This window comes from Pelophylax lessonae (assembly GCF_965119305.1).
Source record: "Pelophylax lessonae genome assembly, chromosome: 11".
Classification (NCBI taxonomy): Eukaryota; Metazoa; Chordata; class Amphibia; order Anura; family Ranidae; genus Pelophylax; species Pelophylax lessonae.
The window spans coordinates 11,903,098-11,925,672 of NC_138778.1; the positions used below are offsets into that span (position 1 = coordinate 11,903,098).

General features: G+C 46.2%; 2 protein-coding genes across 2 annotated transcripts in view; both read right to left on the reverse strand.

The window, feature by feature from the left end:
* Positions 1-3,759: 3,759 nt before the first annotated feature.
* Positions 3,760-5,389, reverse strand: LOC309567113 (E3 ubiquitin-protein ligase TRIM39-like; the record flags this gene model as incomplete). Its single annotated transcript, XM_082272443.1, has 1 exon — positions 3,760-5,389. The coding sequence occupies exon 1, from the start codon at positions 5,302-5,304 to the stop codon at positions 3,760-3,762; it is 1,545 nt and encodes a 514-aa protein (XP_082128569.1). The 5' UTR covers positions 5,305-5,389.
* A 1,397-nt stretch (positions 5,390-6,786) lies between these two features.
* LOC309567129 (uncharacterized protein) overlaps positions 6,787-22,575 on the reverse strand; it is a 31,707-nt gene continuing 15,918 nt past the window's right edge. Inside the window, exons 4-11 of the mRNA XM_082272467.1 lie at positions 21,656-21,715; positions 21,438-21,579; positions 20,037-20,102; positions 14,701-14,820; positions 14,521-14,619; positions 12,310-12,375; positions 9,429-9,485; positions 6,787-7,305 (exon numbers count right to left, since the gene is read on the reverse strand). Of these exons, the coding sequence (XP_082128593.1) occupies positions 6,947-7,305; positions 9,429-9,485; positions 12,310-12,375; positions 14,521-14,619; positions 14,701-14,820; positions 20,037-20,102; positions 21,438-21,579; positions 21,656-21,715 (969 nt within the window). The 3' untranslated portion in view covers positions 6,787-6,946. The remainder of the gene's footprint in view (positions 7,306-9,428; positions 9,486-12,309; positions 12,376-14,520; positions 14,620-14,700; positions 14,821-20,036; positions 20,103-21,437; positions 21,580-21,655; positions 21,716-22,575) is intronic.

The window sequence follows — 22,575 nt, forward strand, 5'->3', positions numbered from 1 at the left end:
CTGTATGTTGTACATTGCATACCCCTGTATGTTGTACATTGCATACCCCTGTATGTTGTACATTGTATACCCCTGTATGTTGTGGTCTTTAAGGTGCCCATCTAATAGTTTTTTAAACTATCAATGCTCCCTGCTGATACGACTGCTTGTGGAAGAGAACCGGAGCTGAAGTGATTAATATTGACAGCCTCTTTGTCACTATGCTCCCTCCTCCTATCAGCATGAGCCTTGTCGGTACATGAGCACACCTGATTGGTTCCCCCAGAGTTGTTTCTCTGAGCTCTGCTGTATAGAGACTGCAAGAAGCTGATACCATGTTCAGGTCCAATTCAGGTACATTGCTGGAATTCAAACAATACATTTAAGAATACAGAATTTAATTAATTTGTCTTTATTTGTATATGCATTGAGTTTAGCATAAAACAATTGCTACTTGGTCACAATTAACAATGTAGTTCATATTTAAAATCTCAGATTCTCCTATATGGTTATACCGACAGAGGAAAAAGCCTTTTTCAGCTTTCAATCGGGTAACTAAAATCAGCTTTTCCGTTTCTGCAATATTTTGTGGCTGCAATTGCACATACACAGCCAATATTTGGAAAAAGAATGCATTTTTTATGACACATTGGAGGATCTGCATAAATAATAAATGATCGTTTGCTATAGAGAAGGGAACGATCTGGTTTCTGCACATGGGCTGTAATGCTGCTCAGGTTCGTGAGAAAGGTCATTGCAGCAAATGTTATAAACCGATCACCTGGCTTTCCAAAGATCGAACAGTCTGTGAACACCCAGTATTAAGCTGGATACAGGGGCGTCTTTAATTTTGATTGGACCCTGGGCAAACATTTTCTTGGGCTCTCTTGAATCCACTTATCAACTATTTGTGGGCTCAGGGGGCAGCTGCTTTGGGCCCCACAAGAATGACTGGACCCGGGGCAGCTGCCCGTTTTGCCTTGTGTTAAAGACAGCCCTGGCTGGATACACACTATACAATTGTCTTTAGATTTTTTCCTTTAGATTTTACCAAAACCATATAATATGAGGTCAAACCTAAACACTTTCAGTTTTGTATGGTATGCAGTCAGGCAGGTTCTTGCACTACATAGTTGAAGGTAAATCTAAAGGAAAATTTAACAACAAAAGTTGTATAGTGTGTATCCAGCTTTAAAGCGGAGTTCCACTCAAATGTGAAACTTCCACTTACCTGTCTCCTCCCCCCTCTGGTGCCCCCACCTTTCAGGGGGGAGGGGGGAGCGGGTACCTGTTTTTGACAGGTACCCTGTCCCCACTTCCGTCGGATCTCGCCATGGCGGGGTACGTCAGAGGATCGGCCCCCTCCTCCTCCCTCTCCTTCCAGGCCTATTACCGAGCGCAGCGCGCTACGCGCATGCGCAGTAGGGACCCAGCCGTGGAGCCACAAGGCTTCACTGCTGGAAACATGGGCTGCGGTGCTGACATCGCTGGATTCCAGGACAGGTAAGTGTCCTAATATTAAAAGTCAGCAGCTACAGTGTGTGTACAGTATGTGTAGCTGCTGACTTTTAATTTCAGGAGGGGGGGGGGGGGGGTGGAACTCCGCTTTAAATCTCAATCCAATCAGATCCTTGGATCTTTGGTCAGGACAGATGTATTGCTGCTTGCATATCTTAGTGTTTGTGGGCACCCTACCAAAGTACTGTCCACATCCTAAATAAAAAAAAAAAATCAGCACAAGGGACATTACTTACAGTAAGGGCTTTCTTTCAGCTGGAACTTTCCACACCTCTGGCTCAGGCCCTCCGCTCCCTGCTCACTACTGGGGGTGGCTGGTGCTCCATCGGTGGGGGGGATAGGTGGCGTCAGATGGACCTAACTACGGACCCTCCCCCCCCCCCCCCCCCCCCCGTCGATCCAGCCTGCACCACGCACCATACCCACACATCCCCCCCCCCCCCCCGGTCGCCGGCTCACCAACCCTGTGCTGCCCCCCAGAGACTGATATGTGGAGGCAGCGGCCGCTCCCCCGTCAGTCTCCTCTGTGTCCCCTCCTTCATTGGTCGGAGTTCCCCTGCGTTTCTTCGGCATCACGGTGGCTGTTTCCTCCCTCCTCCTTCGCTAATAGGATGGCTTCTCCTTTCGACCAATCGGGAAACAGGTCTCAGGACCCGCTTCCAGATTGGCTGGGAGGAGAATCAGTGTGACAATAGCGAAAATTCATTCACTATTGTCACACAACTGGGTGGGCTCAGGGCGCAGTGCTCTGCTCCCCAAGCCCACCCTTTTTTCAAGGCTATTAGAGCCTCTGGCTCTAATCACATGCTTCAAAAAAAAAAAAAAAACCCTTGGAATGCATGCATCCGGCGCCCTGCATATAGATTAGGGGGCCATACGCATGGATGGGGGGACGGCGCCCTTGCACCCCTACTGGACGGGCTGCCACTGCTCAACACTATCACTTGTAAACACAGAAGTCCGGCTTCTGTGTTTACAAGTAATAGCTTGTCTCCCAATGGCTCCCACTGAGTGCAGGATGGGGACAAGGGAGATGCAGGGGCCCAGGGTGCATCAAAAACCCCCACTGGATGATCTCCCTGCAAGTGAGAGAGGCAGAGCCACCTACAGTGTGTGGGGGTACTAGAAGGGGAGTTCATGCAGAGGTCAAAGCTGAAGAGGGGGTGAAAGTGAGATGTGGATGGGGGGTGCAGAGGTAAGCAGCTGTAGAAGAAGGCTGAACTCTGCACTCTATGTGTAGTACACCCCTGAACTTTGCACTGTGTGTAACTCACCCCTAAACTCTGCACTCTGTGTACAGCACACCCCTGAACTTTGCACTTTGTGCAGCGCATCCCTGAACTCTGCACTCTCTGTGCAGCGCACCCCTGAACTCTTTACTCTTTTTGCACCCCTGAACTTTGCACTCTCTGTGCAGCGCACCCCTGAACTTTGCACTTTGTGCAGCGCACCCCTGAACTTTGCACTCTGTGTGCAGCGCATCCCTGAACTCTGCACTCTGTATGCAGCGCACCCCCCAAACTCTGCAGGTAGCACACCCATGAACTTAGTGTGGAACACCCACCCCCCCCCCCCCCCCCCAAACTCTGCACGCTGTACATAATACACTCCTGGTATCTAATGCCCTTTTAAAAACCCTTCCACTGTTAAAATTTGACCACAGTCACTATTTGATGTAGTTTGGAGGGTTTTGGGTGGTTGTGGTTAAGTTCCTGCACCTATTTTCTGAGAAAAAAAGCCCTGCTTACAGTCAACGTGCTGTGTCCCTTGTGCTGCTAGTTGAAACCTTCCTCCTCTGATCCCCCACCCCTGCCACTATAATCTTGAGGTGCTGTGGGGATTAAAGGAACCAAAGGAAATTTCAAGAGTGCGACTATGCCTGCCCTTTCCACCCCCCCTATAGTACGGCTTCATACAGGCATAGTTGGCATTAGTGTCTGTCATACATCCATCAGCTTTTTTAACCCCACCTGCTGCACCGGAAGATTATGGCGGAGGGGATCAGAGGAGGAAGCCAATGTTCCTCTAAAAGGACTTTGAGGAACATTGGTATAATTTGTATTTACAAGGGATGATGGCACCCTCCACCCATAACTGAGTTGGATTGATGTTTTCTGTTGATTTCAACTAAAGCAGGAACCAGCAGCACAAGGGACACATCAAGTAATATCCCTTGTGATGATTTTTTTTTCCTTGCTCAACTTCAGTTTAAATGCGGTAAGGAAAAAATAAAAAGTAATAAACCTAAAAATGTGTGTTTTCTTAGCTCAGGACTCGCACCCATCCTGTCCAGACACAGAACGCGGCATGGAGGGGCTCAGTGAAGGTGGTGGTGAAGGTGTGGAGGTGCCGAATTTGGTCACACAGCTCAAAAAAGGAGATCTTCCCGGCCTCATAATCCAGATGTATTCTTATTTTACGATGGGAGATTCTGTGCGGTAAATGGGTAACTTTACCATTATACATTGCCGTTAGCTTGTTGTCACACCAGCGTAAACACCAGGATGCAGTGTTGTTCCCGAAGAGCGATTGCCCACCCCTTCTGGTGGTACTGGGGTAGCACAGCCCAAGTCTCCACCGCACTGGGTCGCTGGTGTCCATCTCCCAATGGTGCTGGCCTGACGAGAATCTCCTGGTACTCAGGACTTGGTAATACTCAAATCTCTCTGCTGTCTCGGTGCGGCCTTGGTTCTCTTCTGACCAAGACACGGTTTTCAAGTCTCCAGAAATAACGACTCGGTTTCCAGCTGTATTTATATCCAGTTTGATTTCTGAATCCTTCAGGGCACAAATATTTTGTTTTACAATGGATATAATGTCAGATAAACCTGTAGTCAATGTCTCAAAGATCTGATTCTCACCCAGATCTCCATCATGGACCGGTTTCTCTTCTCTTGCCTCTGTATCCTCCAATGTGTCCTCCAAGATGTCTCGACTGTTCGGTTCCTGTAAGATGGTCATTGGGTCGGTCTTGTTGCACTTCTCTTCAATGTGATTCATCGTCCTAGACAGCTTCTCCTTCTGCACCTCCAGCTGCCGAATTCGATCCGAGAACGATTGCAAGGTCTGCAATTCCTTGTTGGCAATTGCAGTCATAACTCTCTTCTCGAGATCTTCCAGGTGTCTCCTGATTTCTCGAAATAATCCGGTAGCTCTCTCTGTTACACTGGCTGCTTTTTCTTGTACCTCTCTCTTGCATTCCTGCAGTTTATGGACCTTTTCCTCGGTTTCTTCTCTCCTTGCTGTCAGTTCCTCCAGAATTTTTTTAAGTTTGTCCTTCTCAGAGGCCTCATCCAGTGACTCCACTTGGTGTCCTCTGTGTTCTCCACCAAGCTTGCAGGACTCACCGATACAAGAAGAGTCCTCAGTACAGATCTTCTTATGGATAGTCCGTTTTTCATCCCTTGTAGACCTGGCTGGTGGAACTAAAGCATGTTGTACTGATTTGTTGTGTTTCCTCAGGTGATCATCGCACATTGAGGTCTCACACTGCAGGCAGGACTTAACGGCGGGGACTGTAGAGTCGCAGTAAGTACAGTAGATCTCAGTCTCCGTCTGATCAGGCTGAATAGACAGGAAATGCTGGGCTATGTTGTACAGGGTTTTGTTCTTCCTCATATCAGAGCAATCTTGAAACTCTTCCCTGCATTCAGGACAGCTATAAACCCCTGTTCTTTCCTGTGTCCTCAGAAAGTCCTCGATACAGATGCGGCAGAAGTTGTGTCCACATCTCAGTGTTATAGGATCCGTATAAATTTCCAGGCAAATAGAGCAGTCTAGTTCTTCTCGTAAGTCACTGGAAGCCATCGCGCCGAGCTGGAATGGGAAGCGAACGCTGAAAATCCAAGCAGTAGGTTTGTTTGCACAAAGACGGTGCAAAGAACAACTCACTTCCTCCTCCTTGTCATCCCAATCTTTGACCCACGCCTAGTGATGACAGCAATGTATAGCGTGTGCTATGTGCTGGCCCAGCCCACATTCCGTTTACTTTTTAGCCTTTAACAATCATTTCAAACGAGAATGCACAATTATTCAGTAATCCGTGCTGAAGGCAGAATCAGAATGTGAGTTTTTATTACAATAGGAATATAATAATATAAATGATTTTAACCACTTCTTGGTTAAAATAAACCTTAATGCCCAAACCCAATTTTGCAACTTTGATATGTGTTAGTAAAACTGCACATATCATCTCAACGAGGGGGGATATGATATCAATGTACAAATACTGTACTGGCGACCCGAGCATAAGGAACAAACTATTCAGAGAAAGGAGATACAATAAGACACGTGGCCACTCACTAAAACTTGAGGAAAGGCGGTTTAACCTTAAAGTGCATAAGGGGTTCTTCACTGTAAGAGCGGTAAGGATGTGGAATTCTCTTCCACAAGCAGTCGTATCAGCAGGGAGCATTGATAGTTTCAAAAAACTATTAGATGGACACCTTAAAGACCACAACATACAGGGGTATACAATGTACAACATAGAGGGGTATACAATGTACAGTTAAAAACAAACACACACACACATCATAGGTTGAACTGGATGGACTGATGTCTTTTTTCAACCTCACTAACTATGTAACTATGCAACGACTACATGTATCCAGTTAGATTATACTTTTTTTTTTTTTTCCCCAAGGACAAACCCAGAGACAGAAACAGAAAATGGAAATTCTCAGATCTAACTTAGACCTTTTACCAGCAATTAAAAAAAAAAAAAAAAAACTTGTATCAACCACCGATTTGTTTGTTCTACAAATAAGGATTTTATTAAATGAATACCTGTCCTAAATTGCTTTGTAGACAAAAGAAAATACAATACAGATAACATAAAAGTGTGTCCTAATGCAGCGGTCCCCAACCTTTTTTTTCAAACCAGGGACCCATAGCAATCACAGCCTCCTCTGTCACTGTGCCCCTGCAGTCTGCCCTCCCCCCTCTTTCTTCTCTAACATTACACATAATCTCTGCCTCCCCTGCACAGGACTCCTTCCTTTGGCAGGGCAGAGGCTGTGATCAGTCCGTGTGTCCTGCCCTTCTGACCATGTCATCCTTTCAGCAGGGCAGGGGGCGGGAGGAGCTCTCCATTCCGATCTTGCCGCTCCTCCCACCCACTGCCCTGCTGAATGGATGACATAATCGGGCGAGTGGAAAGGTGGAGGAGCTGGGAGAGGACACACAGGCATTGCCGCACAGGAGAAGGTGAGCGACGACTGCGGTCACCACTCTCCTCCTGCTGTGCAACCCGGCCATCAACAGGCCACGGACCAGGGTTTGGGTACCCCTGTCCTAATGTGAGCATATACTGAGGTGTAATGATGGCTATGAATCGTCTATCGTAACTCCCCTGATGCAGAACTGGAAGCTGCGGCCTTGTGTCAGTTGTCACATTGCAGGATATTTAGACGCCTGCCATTGTGTCGCTGTGTAGAGCGTACAGCTCCAGTCACCGTCTTGGTTTCTTTGTGTGTAATCTCTGGTGAGCTGTCAGTTGGCCTCTCTCCGGGAAGTGTTCGTTACACTGATCGCACCGGTGCTCGTTCCCTGTCACCGGCCTTTTTGATCTGGTCTGGTCTGATTCCGAGCTGTCGAGTTTCACTTTGGGGGGTTTGTCAGAAGAGAGGCTGAGGGGACACTGGAGCGGCAGCGATTTCCTGGAATATGTCCTGCGGGTCCCTACCGGGGGTCTGGGGTCATCTTCTGGTGTAAAGCGGGATGACGTGGTTCCATCTTGCGCTATCCAGAGCTCAGGGCTCTCCAACTGGTGGGAATCTTTCCTCATTCCCCATCTACGACGGACCTCTGCTGCCAATGAGAATGCACAGAATATTATCTATACTTGGGGTGTAGGTGAAAGGCTTAGGCTTGACTTCATCCTAATAATCCCAGTGGCGGCTGGTGAATAAAAATTTGGGGGGGTTGGGTCAGTGCCTAAACCAACAAACCCCCCCCCCCCCCCCCGCGGGATGGCCAGCCAGCAATCTGCTCTACCACCCCCTCCCTCCTTCCTCCCCCCCCCCCTCCCGGGATGGATGGCTGGCTGCCCAGCCGGACAGCCAGCATCCTTACCTGCTCCTTCCGCCGCTGTGAGTTTCCTCGGCTGTATGTCCCCTCCCTCTTCCTGGCCAGTGGCCAATAAAATCACGTCTCTTTTTAGCCAATCAGGAAAGGGGTCTCACGACCCGCTTCCTGATTGGCTGGGAGGAGAGTCAATGTGATAATAGCGGATATTCATTCGCTATTGTCATACAACTGGGTGGGCTCGGGGCGCAATGCTCTGCACCCCGAGCCCACCCTTTTCTGAAGCCTATTACGTGCTTCAAAAAAATCCCCCATTGGAATCCGTGCATCCGGCGCCCTGCATGTAGATTAGGGGGCCGGACGCCTGGATAGGGGGGGGCGGTGCCCCTGCGCCCCCAATGGACGGGCCGCCCCTGAATAATCCATACTTCCTGATCATCAATGCTGCTATGTAACACTATAGAAATTTCATATACTTCTTGTGATCATCAGAGCTGATCTCTGGCCAAGGAATTGTACATTTTATCTATCTGGCCTATTTTTAAACTTCTTGTTATCTACAAGTTAAAGCTGAATTCTGGCCCTACTTTCAGCCATATCTTGGCCTTAAAATATTCCTGCGGTTACAACTGCATTGACGTTTGGGTACTTTATGATGCAAATTCTATCAGGGGTGTAACTACAGGGGTTGCAGGGGTTGCAATTGCAACCGGGCCCCATGCTCTAGGGGGCCTGTGCAGCTCCCCTGTACACCTGGATAGGAGGGGGAGGGGGCAGCATGTAGAGAAATCACTGTCCTCCTTTTCCTCCTGTAGCTGCATGAGGAAAATGGAGGAGATTGGTTCCTCTGTACGCTGCCCCCGCCACTCCTCCTATCCAGTTCACTTGTGTTCTGCTGTCTCTGGGCCCCTGTGTGCTCCCCTGGTCTCCCCCCTCCTCCCACTGTGCTCCCTCCCCTCTCCTGCCAGCTGCTGCAGGGGATTTGTCACAATAGAGAACCAGGAAGGGGTCGGTAAATATGTAATTTACCAGCTCCTTCCTTTTCTGAATGGACAGAGTCATAGTCAGTGACAAAAAAAATAAAATAAAATAATAAAAAAATAATACAATTAAAATACCAAAAAATAAAAACTACTGACACCAGTGGGTGAACTTCCAGGATTGCAAAGGTGACACTTGCGACCGGGTCCTGGCATTCCACCACTGTGGGGGGGCCCCAAGATGGCAGGAAGGGGGCCCACTGCAGAACTTATGAAAGGGTCCCGCTGCGGCACCGTAATAAAGGCCCCCGCAACAAGAGTAAAGGGCCCCAGGATCAGTGGGAAGAGCCCCAGGCTTGAAGAGAAGGGCCCCGGCCAGGGGTTCGGGGGGCCCTTCATGGTTTCTTTCACCGGGGCCCTGAGAGTCTGAATTCTATGCATGAAGGTAAAAAACCTTTTGTGTGCAGCAGCCCCCCCTAATACTTACCTGAGCCCAATCTCAAGAACAGCAGCTCTCCTGGGTCTCTTTCTCCTCATTGGCTGGTTTCCGCTACTGTCAATCACAGCCAATGATGACAGAGTGGGGGCGGGGCCAAACTGTGCTCTGTGTGTAAATGGATACACAGAGCAGCCGCTTAGGAGAGAGCCTGTTTGGGTGCCCCCATAACAAACTTCTTCCTATAGGGGCAACTCAGCATGATGGAGGGGCCAGGATTGTCAGCAGGGGACCCGAAAATAATATCTGGGCTGCTCTGTGCAAAACCAACTGCACAGAGGAGGTATATAGAACATGTTTGTTATCTTAAGGAAAATAAAAAAAACTGCCTTTAATATCACCTTAACCGTTTTCATCGAAAATGGAAAAAACTTTTGGCTCTACATACACTATAAAGAGACTGTTGCGTTTAATTATGCATTGCGTTTTACCTGGGGAGGGATCCTTCCTCAAAGGGGGATCACTATGAAGCTCTGTAGTGATGTTATCTGAAAACAGAGATATAGAGTGAAATGAATCCTTGTATCCTCAGAATACAGAGACTACAGCAGACAGATCTTCTACATGGAGTGTGTATGTTGGGGGGTCTTTTCAGAGCCGGGACAAGGAGTGAGCAGGAGGGGGGCGGCTTCCCTGGGCGCAATGGTTTATTGCAGGGATGGTGGGCACCCTGTGCCAGTTGCTTCTAAGTTGCTTTATAAGGCTGAAAGGAGTAGTGACAGTAACATCACTGCTAACCCCAGGGCTGCTGTTAGAAATCACGGGGGCCCCGTACAGCCTACTTAGCAGGGCCCCCCCCCTCCCCCCGCCCCGTAAAGCCTACCTAGCAGGGCACCCCCCCGTACAGTCTACCTAGCAAAGCGACCCCCCCCCCCCCCCCACCCAGCCTTCCTAACAGGGCGACCCCCCCCCCAGTACAGCCTACCTAGCAGGGCGACCCCCCCCCAGCCTACCTAGCAGGGCACCCCCCCTAAATATGTCAAGACAATATTTTCACTACACTAAATACACTAAAATCATAACTAGTGGATGCAAACATAACAGAGAACCTGTGTGAATTAGCCCTCTTTAATTGTTTTTTACATTTAAAAAAAAAAAAATTATATATTTTTTTTAAAAAATAGTTGACAATGATTTTATTTTACAATTTTTAAAAAAAATTATTTACTACAATGTTTAAGTATTATTTAAAAATGTTTACAATGATTTTATTTTCCAATTTTTTTTTAAATGATTTATTAAAATGTTTAATTATTTTTTTACAATCTCTTATTTTTTTTTACAGGACAGGGAAGCCCGCAGCACTGCAAGAGGGGGGGCACATGGGGAAGGGGGCATCAGAAGCAGGCACAAAAGGGAAGGGGATCGGTGTCGGAGAAGCAAATACAGGAACGATGCCCTGTGTCTGTGTCTCTCCCCGCAGCAGCTGAAAGCTGGCAGGAGGGGGAGAAACTGGCTTTCAGCTGCTGCTGAGAGCCGCACAGGCCTTCCTTCTTTAATTGCCCCTCCACACCGATTTCCTGTGCTGTTGGGGCACGGGCCCCCTACAGGAGGACTGATGGTTCCCCCCCCCCATTAGTGGCCCTGGCTAACCCTAAGGAAAAGGGGGCGCAGTTTGGCATCTTTGCACTGGGCGCTGGATGACCTTGTCCCGGCACTGGGTCTGTTACATGCAGCACATAAGAAGGGGGGGTTTTTGGACTTTATATGCGACACATTGAAGTATCTCCATCCCTGGTTCAAATGGAAAGGAGAGGAGGTTGGGACTTTAAATGAGGAGCATAGAAAAAAAATCGGGCCATGACTAACAGAAAAACAAATTAAAAAGGTAACAAATTTTATTGCGGCTGCCACAGCATGTAACACCTTAATTACAATATAGTAATAAAATGATATGATGGAAATCAGTACATCACAGATAAAAAGTCATGAAACATTGAGATGAGGCAGGGTTGTTACAAATAAATTGCATAGACACAATCTGATAAATATGATGGGAAGGTAAATAATGGATAATGGTACTATACAAGTCAGCTGGGTATGTTGGACATAAAAATGGCATCATAAATTGCTCGACGCGTTTCATAAACCTATGCTACTTCTTCAGGAACAGATGCCAGACAATCCCTTGTCAGGTGCACAAGGGATTGTCTGGCATCTGCTCGTTGGAGGCGCGCTCCCGCCCCCGCTCGTTCGCGGACCCCCCCCCACGCGTGTGGCCGGTGGACCTGATGTCCGCCGGCCACTCGCGATCGTCTGCTGTGAAGGGAGAAAGGCAGGTGGCTAATGTAAACACAGCCACCTGTCACTCTCCCTTGTGTAACAGCAGAGATCATATGGTCCTGCTATGCAGGATCGTATTTCTCTGTTGTTACACACACAGCCACATCCCTTCACAGTTAGAAGCACACCCCTAGGGACACACTTAACCCCTCCTTCTCCAATAAAGTTAACCCCTTCCCTGCCAGTTTCATTTTTACAGTAACAGTGCATATTTTTAGCACTGATTACTGTAGTAATGTCACTGGTATCCCCAAAAGTGTCAAAAATGTCAGTCAAGGGTCCGATCTGTCCGCCGCAATGTCGCAGTCCCGCAAAAAAAATTGCAGATCGCCGCCATTACTGGTTAATAAAAAAACAATAAAAATTACATAAATCTTTCCCTTAGTAAACGCAATAACTTTTGCGCAAACCAATCAAAATACACTTATTGCGATTTTTTCTTTTACCAAACGTATGTAGCAGAAAACAAATTGGCCAAAAATGTTAAAAAATTTTGATTTTTACATTTTTTTTGGGAATTTCATATAAAAAAATGTGAAAAATATTGTTATTTTTGCAAAATTGACGCTCTTTTTTTGGTTTATAGCGCATGATCAAAAAATCGCACAGGTGATCAAGTACCACAATTCATTTGGGTACAGCGTCGCATGACCGTGCAATTGTCCGTTAAAGTCACGCAGTGCCGAATCACAAAATAGGCCCTGGTCGGGAAGGGGGTAAAATCTTCCGGGGCTTAAGTGGTTAAAGTCCCAACCTCCTCTCCTTTCCCTGTTACATGCAGAGTATGTTCAACTCTTCACATTGTATACACCCTCCTGCATCCTTTTCCAAGTACTTTTCTATTTTTTTCCATTTTATTTTTTAGACGCTGAGAGATTTATAAACTGGAGAAGAAATTGTTGAAATAATCTCGTACAAAGAGTGTAGCAAAATGAGAAAACAAATGAACTCTTTTATAAATGGATCTTGCAGTGTAAACTGTCTGTGCTATGTCTGGTGATGCCGGGGGGGGGGGGGGGTTAATCTTACCGGTGGAACTTTCTGTCACGTAAGCGTTCAGATTTTCCTCCTTTATGAATTTTTCATCTTTAGCTGCTAATTAATAAAAAAGAAAAAAAAAATAGCAGGTGGCAATATGCAACTCTACATGCAAGATACCTAGCAATGGCTGAAGCTCCCACAGATCATCTACAATGCCTCCCACCTGGCCTGCTATTGTTGAGTCAGGTGACTTATGTCTGTAGGACCCCCGAGTTTCCTGGCCGAGAATTCTCAGGGGACAAATTCATCAGCTGGGCTGTTTATTTCCAGCCAATCTTTCCTGTTATCCTCCTTCCGGTATAGGCCCAATAGTGCATATCTGCAGAAAGATCCTTTGTAAGAAAGATCTTAAACAGCTTTATCATGCATCCACGACCGCCTGTGTCTGAGGGGCCCTTTAACCACCTGACCTGCGGAAGGTTTTACCCCCTCATGACCAGGGTATTGTTTGCTATTCAGCAAAGGGGCTACTTTAATTGACCATTGCACGATCATGCAAAGTTACAATTTTATCTTTTTTTTTTTTACACAAATAGAGCTTTTTTTGGTTATTTAACCACCTCTGGACCGGAAGGTTTTGCTCCCTTAATGACCAGGCCATTTTTTTTGCGATTCGGCACTGCGTTACTTTAACGGAAAATTGCGCAGTCGTGCGACGCTGTACCCAAATAAAATTGATGTCCTTTTTTTCCCACAAATAGAGCTTTCTTTTGGTGGTATTTAATCACCTGTGCAATTTTTTTTTTTATTTGTTGCGCTATAAACAAAAAAAGAGATACAATTCTGAAAAAAACAATTTTTCACTTTCACATATAACATTCCCCCCCCCCCCCCAAAAAAAAAAGAAAAAATCTAATTTTTTCATCATTTTAGGCCACTTTTGTATTCTGCTACAAAAAAAATCCCAATAGGTGAATTTTGATTGGTTTGCGCAAAAGTTATCATGTCTACAAACTAGGGGAAAGATTTATGTCATTTTTATTTATTTTTACTTTTTTTTTTACTAGTAATGGCAGCGACATTTTGGCGGACAGATCGGACCCCTAACTGACATTTTTGACACTTTTGGGGGGACCGGTGACATTACTACAGTAATCCGTGCTAAAAATATGCACTGTAACTGTCATAATGACACTGGCAGGGAAGGGGTTAACCCAGGGGTGATCAAAGGGTTAAGTGTGAGCCTAGGGGTTAACCCGGCAGCCGCTCCCAGGCGAATGGCCGTACATGTACGGCGCTCGCTCTCAGGAGGCTATGGGGTGAGCGCCCGCCCCTCGTCAGCGGGGAAGCCAATGCAGCGGGCAGATGGCTCAGATTGCCGCCTCACACCCGCGATCGCTCCCCGCTGAGAGAGAAGAACGATCGGATGTTGTAAACACAGCCGACTGTTCTTCTCCCTGGAATGATCACAGAGTGCCTGTGATCCTTCTATATAGGATCACATGTCTCTATGGTCACTTCAGAAGCCACGCCCCCCCCCCCCCCCCCAGTTAGAATCACTCTCCTAGGCTCACATTTAACCCCTTGATCACCCATAATGTTAACCCCTTCCCTGCCAGTGTCATTATTACAGTAACAGTGCATATGTATAGCACTGATTACTGTAGTAGTGTCACTGGTAGCCCCAAAAGTGTCAAAAATGTCAGTCAAGGGTCCGATCTGTCCGCCGCAGTGTTGCAGTCCCGCAAAAAAAAAAATCGCAGATCGCCGCCATTACTCGTTAAAAAAAACACCAAAATAGACAGAAATCTTTCCCTTAGTTAGTAAACGCAATAACTTTTGCGCAAACCAATCAAAATATGCTTATTGCGATTTTTTTTACCAACCACCATAGTTAGCAGAAAACAAATTGGCCAAAAATGATAAAAAATTTAGATTTTTACATATTTTTGGGGGGGAATTTCATATAAAAAAATGTGAAAAATATTGTTATTTTTTCAAAATTGTCGCTGTTTTTTTGTTTATAGCGCAAAAAGTAAAAATCGCACAGGTGATCAAATACCACCAAAAGAAAGTTCTGTTTGTGGGAAAAAAATGACGTAAATTTCATTTGGGTACGGCTTCGCACGACCGCGCAATTGTCAGTTAAAGTCGCACAGTGCCGAATCGCAAAAAGTGGCCTGGACATAAGACAGCAAAATCCTCCGGTGGTAAAGTGGTTAACATTAGACCCAATCAGGATCTGCAGTGTGAACTTACTGTGGTGCGTCTGGTGGGCATCTCCCGTGGAATTCTGTGTGCAGGAAGCGTCCGCGTCTTTCTCCTCCTTCAGGGACTTTCTTCTTCTTTGCTTTGCTGCTGAATTAAGAAGAAGACAATGAGAGGCTCCCACCCAGCAATGTACGAGGATCAACCAATGGCGGATTGTCAGAATCTTACTGCGTGCCGTGGAATCAGGCTTGGCGTATCCAATCGAATCCGAGACTGAGGATTTGCGCTGTTTTGGTCTTTTTGGAGTAATGGATTGCTTGGCCGGCACATTCCGGAGCACTTTACAATCTGGGGAAAAAAACAATACAAATATGAAGAATAAAGCTAACCCTATATTAGCTTTTTTTTTTTTTTTTTGAGCCTGAAGGTCTAAACAATTGCTCCATCCACGCTGAACAGGATGCGGATGGATGGATGAATCTCCAGCTGCGGCTGTTGTACTTTGACAGCTAGCACCACTGGCTATCAAAATACCCATGCAGCATCTGCATCTGATTTGATGCAACCGCTGTTCAACTGACAATTTTCAATCTGGCTCCTCCAATTTTTAATTATGGGATGTCGGGCATAGGGGGGTTAAGAGTGATAGGGCCACCAACTGAGCGAACCGGACAAAATTTGTGTATGACCACGGTGCAGAGCGCAAAAACTAAACACCAAAGTGAACCAAATCAGTGCACTTGGGGTCAGTGGTGTATTTTAGTTTTGTGCTGCCCTAGGCAAGACTAAAATTGGGTGCCCCCCCCCCTCCACCCCAGCCCAGAGGTGTAACTAGAACCTTTAGGGCCCTGGTGTTAGAAACCATGAAGGGCCCCCGGACCCCTGGCCAGGGCCCTTCCCTTCAAGCCTGGGGCTTTTCCCACTGATCCTGGGGCCCTTTACTCTCATTGCGGGGCCCTTTATTACGTTCCCACAGTGGGACCCTTTCACAAGTTCTGTAGTGGGCCCCCTTCCTGCCATCTTGGGGCCTCCCCACGATGGTGGAATGCCAGGGCCTGGTCGCAAGTGTGACCTTTGCGATCCCGGAAGTTCACCCACTGGTGTCAGTAGTTTTTATTTTTCGGTATTTTAATTGTATTTTTTTATCATTTTATTTTATTTTTTTACAATGCGACTGACTATGACTCTGTCCATTCAGAAAAGGAAGGAGCTGGTAAATTACATATTTACCGACCCCTTCCTGGTTTTCTACTGTGACACATCCCCTGCAGCACCCGGCAGGATAGGGAAGGGAGCACAGTGGGGGGGGGGGGGGAGACCAGGGGAGCACACAGGGGCCCAGAGACAGCAGAACACAAGTGAACTGGATAGGAGGAGTGGCGGGGGCAGCATACAGAGGAACCAATCTCCTCCATTTTCCTCCTGCAGCTACAGGAGGAAAAAGGAGGACAGTGATTTCTCTACATGCTGCCCCCGCCGCCCCTCCTATCCAGGTGTACAGGGGAGCCGCACAGGCCCCCTGGAGCATGGGGCCCGGTTGCAATTGCCAAACTGGCACCAATCCCAACTTTGCTTGGCTGTCAGGCCAGCTGGCGGATGCCCAGGATGGCCGCTCGGGTCTCCTGGTGGGACGGGAGAGCCTGAGAGAGCCGCGGAAGGTGGCGGGACTGGGAGATCTACCCTCCCGCTGCTTGTAATAGCAATCAAGTAACTAGTAAGCCGCTCCGATTGCCATTTTAAGAGAGCCCACCCAGGCTCTAAAATACGATACCAGGGTAATGCCTGCAGCTTCAGCTACAACTGCGGAAAAGGACGGGAAGTGGTTAAAGAGCCATTCTGCCTAGGGGCGGCACCGCCCCCCTGAAAAATGCCGCCCAAGGCAAATGTCTTGTTTGCCTCGCAGTAGATAAACCTCTGCTTAGGGTGTATCATGTGATTCTCCTCCCGAAGAGAAAGGAACCTTCCCTGGCACACTTAGGTTCACCTAGCCAAAAGGCCTGGCAGACCCCCCGCTCCTCGTGGTCATCCAAAGCCAACCAACAAGTACTACTTTTATCATCATCAAGACCATAGAAAACATATATATATATATATATATATATAGATATACATACATATATATGTAGCCTCTCCCGGCATCTCTCTATATTTTGATGCATGAATAGTGACGCTGTTTTCACGGGTTTTGGTCAACAGAAGGTGACCTCAGTGGTGCGTATACTACTTGACAGCACTCTTTTTAACTATCTGTTAATGAATATATAGTGACTCTATGTTATATATTTTATTCTATAAATTGTTTAGATATGAATAAAGCTGTTCCACCCGACCCCTGAAGAAGGACACGCTTGAAACGCGTTGGCTCTCCTTGGAACACATTCACTTCATATTTGATCTATTCTTGCTAGCCGTGATTATTTTAACCATGACATGTCTTTTGTATGTATTTGTCTTGAGATTGTTTTAACATGTTTTCTATTTATTATTTATTTATGTATTTACAATAAAATGTATATTTTTTTTATACTATGTTGTACTATTATTTAGATGCTTAGGTCACCCTTATAATCCCACAGATTTAGGGGAATTTTTCTTGGTATCCAATTTGGGATGATGGCCACCTGCATCTAGACATTCACCATCAGACAACCATATTTCAACCAACAAGTACTAGGTGATGGGCGCTCCCAAAGAGAGACCCCCCACCACCCCCCCACAAGGCAGCAGAGAAAGGAACCTAAAGGCCACACATCCTCCCCTAGACTTTAGGGTAGGTCCGAAGACCCGCACCCCACAATCCAAATGAAGAAAACACACGTATACTATAAGTGCAAAGTGACAAATGAGAAAAACAACAGAAAAGGTGTCGGGGCAAGAGGCATGGCCTTCCGGCCTGGTAACAAAAATTGCCCCGATCTCGGCCAAAAGGCCTAGTCCATGTAGTGCAAAGCTTTAGTGTCGTGGTCTAGTGCTGTTAAACACAATGGGGTCCCAAACCCATAGTGCTACTCCGGCACCCCCCCCCCTGGATGTCACTCCCAGGGATTGCCTGTTACAGTAGGTTCCCTGCCTTCCCAGCCCCTGACTAGGCAAGGTAGCACAGTCAAATCAGGAGGCATGTGGCCCTTTGCATATCCCTGCCCTAGTGGATGTTCTCAATCTGTGGCCCTCCAGATGTTGCACAACTAAGAAGTCCCATGAGGCATAGCAAGACTCTGAAAGCCACAAGGACGACATCCAGAGGCAGAGGCATGATGGAACTTGTAGTTTTGCAACAGCTGGAGGGCCACAGTTTGCATATCCCTGAACTAGGGAATTACTCCCTTGCCCCACCCCACCCAGTTTCTATTCCCACGTGGAAGATTCCTCAGGGCCCCCTTATAATTGCAAGGGTACTATACAGCCAGCCATAAATCCAGAAAGACGGTGGAGCCACCCCTACTGGATAAGAACAGGTACTACACTTGATCTTAGCCAAAAGGCAGAGAAGTGATAATTTACTGCTCAATATGTGCAGACATGTGACTCACTGTTCACGTCGTCCTCACCGGTGCCAATTGGTGTCGGAGTTCTGTGACAGTCTGGAGGATGGCGGATATCCAATATTCCTTTGTTACCTAGAAAAAAAAAATGTCAGTTTATAGTTTGGTAGGACATCAGGCCCACCACCTATACCAGTGATGGCGAACCTTGGCACCCCAGAAGTTTTGGAACTACATTTCCTATAATGCTCATGCCATCTGCAGTGTAGTTGAGCATCATGGGAAATGTGGTTCCAAAACATCTGGGGTGCCAAGGTTCGCCATCCCTGACCTATACTATACAGAGTGCCAGGGGGCGTTGGTACATTATCCATACTAACCAATCAGATTTAAAATAAATATAAAACCAAAAATGTTCTTTTTTTTTTTTTTTGGATAGAGTATGGGAGGGTTAGAACTGGAAAAAAAATGAATTTTTTATTTTTTTTGCCATTTATGTCTCAGGATTTTTTGTATCACTTCCTGTAGACTCAACGGGAAGTGAGTGCTTAACTTCCAATGTGAGGGAATTCCCCTCTTTGACAGTTGTCATGGGAACAAGTGTCCCCATTGGATGAATCATCCCCTATTCCTGTTCTGGGGTACACTCTAATTTTTGGATTTACTCTCACTTTTTTCATTGACATTGGTGATCAGGACAATTACAGTAAATGTCCCTAACAGGGACACAGACAGCAATACCACTGTCTATAAATTAAACCTGAGATTTAAAAGATGGGCTCTGATTGGTTGTTGTGGGTAACTATATTTTTTTGCTTTATGGAATAAATTTGTAAAAATAACTAAAAACAGTTTAAAAAGTCTTAGCCACAAAGAAAATAGAACATATTAATGTTAATTTTTAATATTTTTTTTAAATCTGTAGCTTTTATTAAAATAATCCCTGGTGATCCTGCCATGAAAGTTCTTGTTCAGGCACTTCCTTATATAGGTGACAACGCTCTGTCCCTGTCTCCCTGCTTTGTCACAGGGGCTGCTGATGGTGACTACAATTGGCTGCTTTAACCACTTCTGGACCAGGTCCTTTTCTGACACTTAAAATCATTTTTTTTCCCCTAGAAAATTACTTCGAACCCCCAAATACTATATATTTTTTTTTTTTTTAGCAGAGACCCCAGAGAATAAAATGGAGATCGTTGCAATAATGTCACACCGTATTTGCGCAGCAGTCTTACAAACGCAATTTTTTTTGGAAAAAATTCACTTTTTTGAATTAAAATAAAAAGGAAAACAGTAAAGTTAGCTCAAATTTTTTCGATAATGTGAAAGAGAATGTTACACCGAGTAAATAGATACCCAACATGTCATGCTTCAAAATTGCGCACGCTCGAATAATGGCGACAAACATTGGTACTTAAAAATCCCCATAGGCGACATTTTTAAAATGTCTACAGGTTACCAGTTTAGAGTTACAGAGGAGGACTAGGGCTTAAATTATTGCTCTTGCTCTAACGATCGCTCTAATCCCTCACATGTGTGGTTTGAACACCGTTTACTTATGTGGGCACGACCAGTGTATGCGTTCGCTTCTGCGCACGAGCTAACAGGAACGGGGCGCTTAAATTTTTTTTTTTTTTATTTTATCTTTTCTTTTTTGTTTTTACACTGTCCTTTAAAAAAAAATTTTTTGATCACTTTTATTCCTATTACAAGGAATGTAAACATCCCTTGTAATAGAAATAAGCAGGACAGGTCCTCTTTAATGTGAGATCTGGGGGTCAAAAAGACCTCACCTCTCACATCTACACTAAAAAAGAAAAAAAAAAAGTAATTTTTTTCATGATGAAAAAAAATGAGCTATTTAAATCCGTTGCTAGGAAGTGATGTATGACGTCGCTCCGGTCCTCCAAGACCATAGAGTGGAGTGGGGGCCATCTTGCCCTTACTCGAATTCCTGCCTGAGGGGACAACAGACCGGATCGTTGTCCCCAGGACCCCAGTACAGGGAATCCGCTGATATTTCAGTAATTGATTTCCTCATTGCAGCAGATTTGTTTGTTTTCTGCCCGGATGATGCGTTACCTGCGTTGTGGTCTGCGTTGGTGATTGGCTGTTGCCTGGATAGGGGAGTTTTTTCCTGACTGCTTGCTGCAAAGAAAACACACCAATGATGAGATAAATCAGATAATGATTGTAACTCTTCACATGTGATCTGAACAATTTATATCTATAAAGATATATGCAGAGTTTTTTTCCTGTTATTGCTCCTCCCTTTTCTTATTCTCTGCTAAAGTGGAACTCCAGGCACTTTTTTTTTTTATTTACATTCTCCCATCTCCTCCTGTAATAGTGGCAGTATTGACTTTTCCTCTCTTCCTCCTCGGTCCGGCCCTGTCTGTGCTAATCAGTGCAGGATAACAATCTGTCATTCTGCCCATTCTCTGTGAGCCCTGCCTGTCATTTACACCCCATCCCCCAGGGAGCACATCATCACACATCATGCACATCATCATGCACATCATCACGCATCATGCACATCATCACGCAAGTGGCAGGGACGGGGAAGCTCCACTTTAAGCTGGCCACATGTCACAATTGGATTGTACCAACTGCAAAGTCATATAAAAGGGCCATATGGGTATTCATTTCCAGGATTGCTGGGGTAGGCCCCCTGCACTTTATGATTCCCAGGCCACTAACAGTCCCCACTGCATGAGAGCCAATAAAAGGGCCTCTGGCAGGTGTATGTTGTGACAGTGCTGGGCCCTACCACTATGTAAAAGGAGGTAACGGGTTCTCTAGGATGCAGATTGAGAGGCTCCAGAATGGATAATATGAGCAGAGAACATTGGCCTTTTGGTTTTGTAATTCCCAGAATCAGGTTCTGGAGTCTAGAGCATTCAAAGAGCTTTGGGAGGGAAGAATCCCTGCCAAAGCTCTTTGAAGTCTTGAGACTCCAGAACCCAACTTTATAGTCAATGGCCTTAGAGCAGTTCAGGGCTCCACCCGGGTGACAGGAAGTCCCCTGCCCAGACTAGGGTGTGGGCCAGTGCAGCATGGAGCCGCAAGAGCGCAGAGAGAGCTCACCTCCAACCAAACCCTGGAGAGGTGCTGTGGGGGAGGGTTAGGGGTGACAGTGATTTCCTGCTGGCTGCTCCTGGACTATTAAATCAGGATGAGGTTGTCCCAGAGTGTACAGAGATGGGCGGAGCTGGGAATCCCCTGGCCTGCAGTATCTCAGGTGTTTTCAGAACAGCAGCTTACTAGCCACCAGAGGATTGCACGCAGTGTGCTGGTCTGGTCTGGTTTGCACATGCAGCGCCAGGATTAAAGTATGAAACCTGGAGGGGTATGCTAGATTTTCTTTTTTGTGCGTCCTGCTAAATCTTTCCTCCAGAGCGGAGTGCACCTTTAATGACTCATCCATTCAGTTTCAGGTGGTGCAGAATTGTAGATGCATGAATTTTCATTTACAGCGTTTACCTGTGACGGTATGAGACGCAGCGTCTTTGCAATCCTTGGGGTTCTCCAGCATCACCGGCTTATACAGGTCCTCGTGCTCCTCTATGTAATCCCACTCCTCCATCGTGAAGAACATGGCCACGTCCCCGCATTTGATGGGAACCTGAAATTCGCAGATTGGGCTTCAGCAAGACGGACAGGAAGCAGGACATGTGACTGGTCATGTGACCTCCGCTCACCTCTCGGATCATCTGGTAGAACTTGCTGATGTGTGCGTTCTTCTTCACCACCGTCCATTCCTGAGCAATGAAAGGAAGACAGACTGAGAAGGGAACTGCCTGTGTTGCCTATTACAATTACAACCAATCATGCTCCCTCCCCATTAAGCAGTATCCTGATGGGTGTCTATGGGATGCGTGAATCAATGTGCATGAGCAATAAACTATTATCTGTAGTGTATTATAAATCAGCAGATTTTCCACCAATAAGAGCATGTTCCATATTTTCTCCCTTTCCGTCTGCCTCTGGCAGTCTTGCCTGTAATAAATACATTTCGGAATTCTGACTCTTAGAGTTTTAGATCAAACCAGTTTTACATCAGTGGGGTTCCCTCCACATTTCCCCCTCCCCCTCCCCCATCTCTAGTACTACATGGTTTGTCCATCAGTCTCTGGCAGAGAGTGGCGGCGCACCTGCAGGATATTTTTTTGTGCATGTGCAGCGCGCTGCCAGTTCTATTTGCTGGCAACGGTTTGTGTGCATGTGTAGAAAAATGCCGCGCATGCTCAGATGGTACAGCACACCCCTCCTGGGATAGCTGTGACTTGCCAACAGCAGGAGGAAGTAGGGCTCGGTCTAGGCCAAAAAATAGGAAGTGCTGCACAAAGAAAAACCCAAAAGTACACATTTTCTATTATTTTTTTGTTCACATTTTTGTAAGAGGGAGGATCAAAAAAGAAAGAAAATGTTGTAGTAAGAGATTAAGTTCCGATTTCAGGATTCCAGGCCCCTAAGGTGGAAAAAAGTTCACTTTAAAGAGGAATTTTAAATGTCCTTTTAGTGGCTATACCCCTCATCTGGTGACATTTATTACGGAGCATGCACAGATATTCTGAAGTTCTCTGCCCAGCCTTCAGGTCCTGCAGCTTTCCATTCATAG